Here is a 5973-nt window from a genome sequence, read left to right on the forward strand (position 1 = left end):
ACTCCAGAGTCCAGCACTGCAAGTTACTCAGCCTGCGTTTAGACGTTTAGTTATATTCCTCTTATCAATTTCTCTGGTGCTCTTGTAGCAAGTGATATCTCCCGAGTGAAATGGGTTTAAATGACTCTGTACACTATTGTCTACAGAGTAGAATCGACAGAGATTTATACCGACTCAATACCCAGCCCAGCCCCGACTCGCCTAGATTTCTTTTCTTCCGAGCCCAATCAAATATCAATTCTGCTTCAAATCACTTAAAATTATCATCAAATTTAAAACCATTCTCCTATTAAACCCGAGAAAGTACCAAAACTCTCCTTTGATAAATGGTGAAGTGTGAGGAATCATCGATGCCGTCAGATCCGGGCCGGATCGATCTCACGCGACTTGCGGCGCGGTGGCGGTCCGAGGCGGAGTGGGCCTCGGTCGACTCCGCTCTAGACGCCGAACCGGAGCCTTCGGAACTTAACACGCTCAACAGCTCCGGTTTGTTTCATTTTGTGTCACCTGACAAGATGTCAGTCAGGTACTGCTCTTTGTACTAGATCACTGATTTTTATGTTTCAATTTGTAGTATCTTTGACCTAACTGTTTTCTTTAAACAATGAGAAGTTTTGTCGTCACTGAAATTGGAAAGGAGCTTTGTTAAATACACTAATAATGTATCATTGAAACTGGTTTGAAGTGTAACATATGGAATTTATTAGTTTTAGATGTAGCAGAGAGGAAATACTATCTACTAATCCTGGTACCTCAAAATATTGATCTTTACCACATGTTATGTCCTCAAGAAATAGTCTTTAAGCTCTATCAAGCCATTTCGTATTCATCCAAAATAGTGGTTTGACAATAGCAATTTAACCAATAATTTGGTACTATAAAACCATTTAACAATATCCAGGTATGTAGCGAGTCAACACCATGGGCATGATGTAGGTGTGGTACAAGCTAACTATCCTGCACCAACCAAAAGGACGGCCTACTACTTTGAAATGACAGTGAAGAATGCTGGTGAGAAGGGTCAGTGTTCTATCGGCTTCACTACAGAGGGCTTTAAGATGCGCCGGCAACCTGGGTATGTGTTTCTGTGCTTATGCCTAGCCAAGCAAACATTTTACATACAAATCTTAATAGTATATACCCATGTCCTGATGAAGCTGCAAAAGTTATGAGCCCAATAGATTGATTGTCTTCCTTTTCTTTTCTTTTTGGAATGTGTATATTGTTTCCAAAGGATCTTTAACCCTTGTCTGTCATTTTCCTTGCACTGCAATTATCACATGTACCATATAATTTTACACCTTTAAAACAACAAATGTCTACTGTGATAAGAAATATTACCGAAACCTTAGTTTCTGGGTTTCTTTAAAAGGAACCAGACCAAAGTGAAATAAAAAGTTGATGGAAGGAGAAACTATCTGTAAATCATTGAATAAAACCAGGATGGTGATACAAACTACAGTTGAATTACGCTATATCAAGATGAACACATGAAATTTTGCAGGTTTTATATGGAAATTTTCCTAATTTCTAATTTGGATATACATTAATGTCAATTCTATTTTCTGTTTTACTTTCAGTTGGGAAGCAAGTAGTTGTGGTTACCATGGAGATGATGGCTATTTGTATAGAGGTCAAGGGAAAGGGGAGCCTTTTGGTCCCACTTTCACTTCTGGGGATAAGATTGGTGCCGGTATCAATTATGTCTCTCAAGAATTTTTTTTCACGTGAGTCATTTCAATTTCTTTATATGATTTTGTAAGAGTTTGGATAAAGGACAACTTTAACCATCCCCTTTCTTAATAAATCCTTTAAATTTATGAAATTCAATAAGACTAGTGGAAAAATTGACAAAGCAGTTGAGTTTCTGTTTTAGTTGCCACACTGTTGCCACACTGCTCGGACATACATGGCAACGATCTGCCGAAATATGTTCCAACTTCCAAAGAAATGAAAGTTTACCACAGTTACCCTAACAAAAAATATATGTTTCACTGTGCTGGATTGAGTACAGTATCATTGTTAGGTAAGGTTAGATAGATTGAGTCATGACCAATAGAGCGGTGATACTTGCGTGAATATTTTTAGTCAGTATTCCCAGTATCATTTCTTCCGTAGAGTCATCTGACAAACTTTGTTTTGTACCTTTATGTGAACTTACCATTTGTTTTTATAATTTTTAGGAAAAATGGAAACATTGTAGGATCCTTTCCAAAAGAGATCAAGGGTGTGCTTTATCCAACGATTGCTGTCCATAGTCAGAATGAGGAGTAAAATCACTTTTTTATATTGAATCATTATTTCATAATAATTGTGTTAATTTTTATGGAAATATTAAAAGCAGGTACATACCTGCTTTTGGAAGTGTTTATGTTTTGTTGTTCTATTTTTCTTGAAATTTTGGATTTGCATGCATCAGGCTGACAGTGAACTTTGGAAAGGAGCCCTTTGCTTTTGACTTTGAGGTACTTCTCCGGATATTTTGGGACCATCTTTTTCAAATTTCATTTTTGTGCATAACACATATATAGTATATCGGCCTATGGAGATTTTGTTATTGAATTTGCTGGCCAGGCTTATATCTATGAAGAAAAGTTGAAGCTTCAATTGGTAGCCGAAAAAGCACAATTACAATCAGGTCTCACACACTGGTATGTTTCAACTGCGTTTCCACTGATTTTTCTCCAAAATGTGCATGAATGGGATTACCAGCTAGTTTACCCTTTGGAATTTGGTTTTTCTATGAGTGCCTTTAGATTTATCACAACCATGTGCAGTACCACTATACCAGCAACTATATGCAACCACCAGCCCTGATGATACGATTGGTTCTTCTTGTAGTTTTAAATGAAACAAACAAGATTATATATGCCATAATAGTCTTAGAAAACTCAGATTAAACAAGAACCAAGAGAAGTATGTACGTGCCAAAAATCATGCTTCATTGCACATGCTGATGTGATAATAAATGGCCAGGATTGTTCGATCATATCTCTTGCACTATGGATACCAAGACACATTGGAATCTTTTGAAAATGCGAGCGAGGTGAACTCTTCATCTGCACAAGTAAACGGTTTTGGTGGACAGTTGGAGTATGCTCTTAACCACAGAAAAGTTCTTCGTCAGGTGACTGGAATAATTTTATTGTGTCATAAAGAGGTTCCTTTTGCAAATTTAAACATTTTACTGTGTTTTTAATTAAAAAAAAACAAATTCCTTAAAAAAATAAAATTAACGCTTAGTACTTTTGGTTTATTTAAATTACACTGTTAATTGAAAATGACTTATTTTTATTGAGTCGTCTGGGCTGAACCAAATTGGTTTTCAAATAATATAGAAAAGTAGATAAATCCACTTTATTTAATATTGGATTATTAGTTTCAGAGGCAATGAATGACATATGTTATGAGATTAGGAGTAAAATTTAGAAGATTAGGTCCTTGATACTTATTTTTTGATGTCATGATGAGCAGATTTGTATTAGTCTCTGTGAGTTGTATTTTGATGAACAATGATTTAGGTTCTAGTTATAGTTAGCAGGCAGAATTGTGTAGTTTTTTAAGGTATTTAAAATGGAATATTTGGTGCTAAGTGTTGTTCATGCATTTTGGTGGTTACTTTGGTACTAGTCAAGTGGTGCTGGTATAGCAGCAGTAGTTTAGTTTGCCTAAAAGTTGCATATGTTTGTAAAACTCTTTTTCTATGTTCTTCTAATTTGGAAATGTAAACTGAAGGCCTGCAAAAAAAAGGAAAATAAGGGGTAGGGGGGTAAATTCATCAAAATTCACAATTGAATCCATGTTATTTCCAGCATAATTTTCAGAATCAAATTCTATATGTGGGTATTAGAAAGGTTGAGTGTCAGTCTCAAATATGAGAACATTGGGGGTTAATTTCAAATATTGCAAAATGTTAGATGATTATGTAATTACAGGTTTTGGCAATAAAACCAAAAAGGACAGTAAAGTCTGGACAAAGAAATGAAATTCAGTTGTGCGTGTGGTGCAGCTTCTTAACTGGATTCTTTTTCTTTATGTTGTCTTTGAAAATCTAGTTTTCTGAACTTGGTTTTCTTTTTTCTTTTTGTAGTTTATAAACAGTGGAGATATAGATTCTGCATTCCAAAAGCTTAGAGAATGGTACCCTTCAGTTGTGCAGGTAGTTATATTTCTAATTGTTAACTAAGGATCTACATTTAATCCTTTTTCTTTTTTTGAGATGAAGACTTTATTTGGGTAATGACCATTAAACTTTAATGATTAAAGTACCTTTTGTGCAGGATGACAATTCAGTCGTTTGTTTCTTGCTTCATTCTCAGCGTTTCATTGAACATATACGGGTACTCTCTCTCTCTTACTGTGTGTGGGTGTGTTTTTTTGTTGAGTTGTTTGTTTCTTGCTTCATTCTGAGCATTTCATTGAACATTGAACATATGCAACTACTCCCTCTCTGTTTTTTTTTTTAAAAGATTGGCAAGGGCTGCCAAAGTAGTACTCTCTCTCTCTCTTTCTCTCTGTGCGTGTGTATTGCTGCTACTGTTTTCTAGTATTTCTGACATGAATATGTATGTAATTTTGAATTACAGAGAGGAGAGTTGGAGGCGGCAGTGATTTATGGTCGAGCTCACCTTGCTAAATACTACAACAACAAGGCTTTTAATAGCCTTTGGACAGTAAATACATATATTCTCATGCTTTTTTCGAGATATAATTCCTCAAATTTCTGCTATGTTACTGTACATTATTAGTTTTACCATGGTAATACCCTGCCAAATCATATAAACGGTGCTCGCTACATTACAAAGTCAAATTTGTAAGCTCAGCCTGGATTTTGCTATATCCTTGCCAGTTTATAGTTGAACTAAATTTCTTTGGTTATTTCTTTTCTTTTGAAACGTGGGTGGAATATGATATTTATGGACATATTTTTTCTTTTGTTGATATCTGTTCTTGCTCTTCTATAGGACACTGCAGCTTTGCTTGCATATGGAAAACCCTCGGACTCCTCTGTAGGCTACTTGCTTGATTCACGGCAGAGGGAATTTGTAGCTGATGCAATAAATTCTGCTGTGTTGGCTACAAATCCAAATTTAAAGGATCAAGAAGGCTGCATGATTTCTTGCCTTGAGAAGTTGCTGAGGCAGCTTACTGTGTGCACTTTGGAGAGGCGTAGCTTGGCTGATGATGACCAAGGGGAAGCCTTCTTTCTCCACAGAGATCTGAACTGCCAGTCCAGACTTGCTTAACAGAAGAAAAAATGTGTTTTTTTTTTTGTTGCAAAATTGCACTGATAGTTTTGAAACAGGCGTTTGCTGATATGGTTCTTTTCTATTTTCTTTGTGTAAAGTGGTGGTGCATAGATGTATGATATACATTAGTACAGTATCATTCTTTTTTATAAGCGTTTGGGAGTGATACAGTGCTACTCTGGTTGGCATCGTAATTGGCTGATGATTTTGTAAGAAATTGTTTGTACCGGTGATGAAATCTTTGCTGTATCTTTGTTTCAGTTGTGGCAAAAATGTTCATTATAAATGCTTGTAAGATGATCGTAATACGATGTGTCATTCCCATACAATAGAGATAGTACATCTTGAGCCCAATTTGTTAGGTCCTCAATGGTAACATAGAATGACTAAACAAATTAAACCGGGTGCTAGGATCGGCCTGGAACCCTGTTTCTACTATATTGAGCAACTGCTGTGCTCGTGTTCTTGACAAATAGTCAAAACAGAAACAATAGTTCGTATCAAGTAGGCTGTCTTTTTTTTTCCCTCCATATACCCTACCTCTTCTCTGGACTAAATTATCCCTATCTAGTTGACTTCAGCTTGTTTGCTTCGACCTTCCGCTAGCTCAACTTGTTTAGACATTTTATATTTAAATTTTTTATTTGGAACCTAATAATTGTATTTCAAACAAAATCTTCGAGTGCGTTCTCCAAGTAGTTTAACAGAAAAAAACTTTCAATAT

General features: G+C 35.8%; 1 protein-coding gene across 1 annotated transcript; it reads left to right on the plus strand.

Annotated features, from left to right (window-relative positions):
* The first annotated feature begins 220 nt into the window (after positions 1-220).
* Positions 221-5498, plus strand: RANBPM (SPla/RYanodine receptor (SPRY) domain-containing protein). The gene is made up of 11 exons (XM_078315813.1): positions 221-526; positions 902-1075; positions 1581-1727; positions 2184-2270; positions 2420-2465; positions 2575-2651; positions 2977-3127; positions 4091-4159; positions 4281-4340; positions 4587-4673; positions 4965-5498. The coding sequence occupies exons 1-11, from the start codon at positions 327-329 to the stop codon at positions 5244-5246; spliced, it is 1380 nt and encodes a 459-aa protein (XP_078171939.1). The 5' UTR covers positions 221-326; the 3' UTR covers positions 5247-5498.
* Positions 5499-5973: the final 475 nt, after the last annotated feature.

Source organism: Carex rostrata, chromosome 15, assembly GCF_964058835.1.
Source record: "Carex rostrata chromosome 15, lpCarRost1.2, whole genome shotgun sequence".
Classification (NCBI taxonomy): domain Eukaryota; kingdom Viridiplantae; phylum Streptophyta; class Magnoliopsida; order Poales; family Cyperaceae; genus Carex; species Carex rostrata.

Excerpts from the sequence above, each read along its gene's own strand:
- RANBPM (XM_078315813.1), top strand. The coding sequence starts at position 327 with ATGGTGAAGTGTGAGGAATCATCGATGCCGTCAGATCCGGGCCGGATC. Across the intron at positions 2,271-2,419 it reads GTCCATAGTCAGAATGAGGA|GCTGACAGTGAACTTTGGAA; the intron begins GTAAAATCACTT and ends TGCATGCATCAG. Across the intron at positions 4,674-4,964 it reads CTTTTAATAGCCTTTGGACA|GACACTGCAGCTTTGCTTGC; the intron begins GTAAATACATAT and ends GCTCTTCTATAG.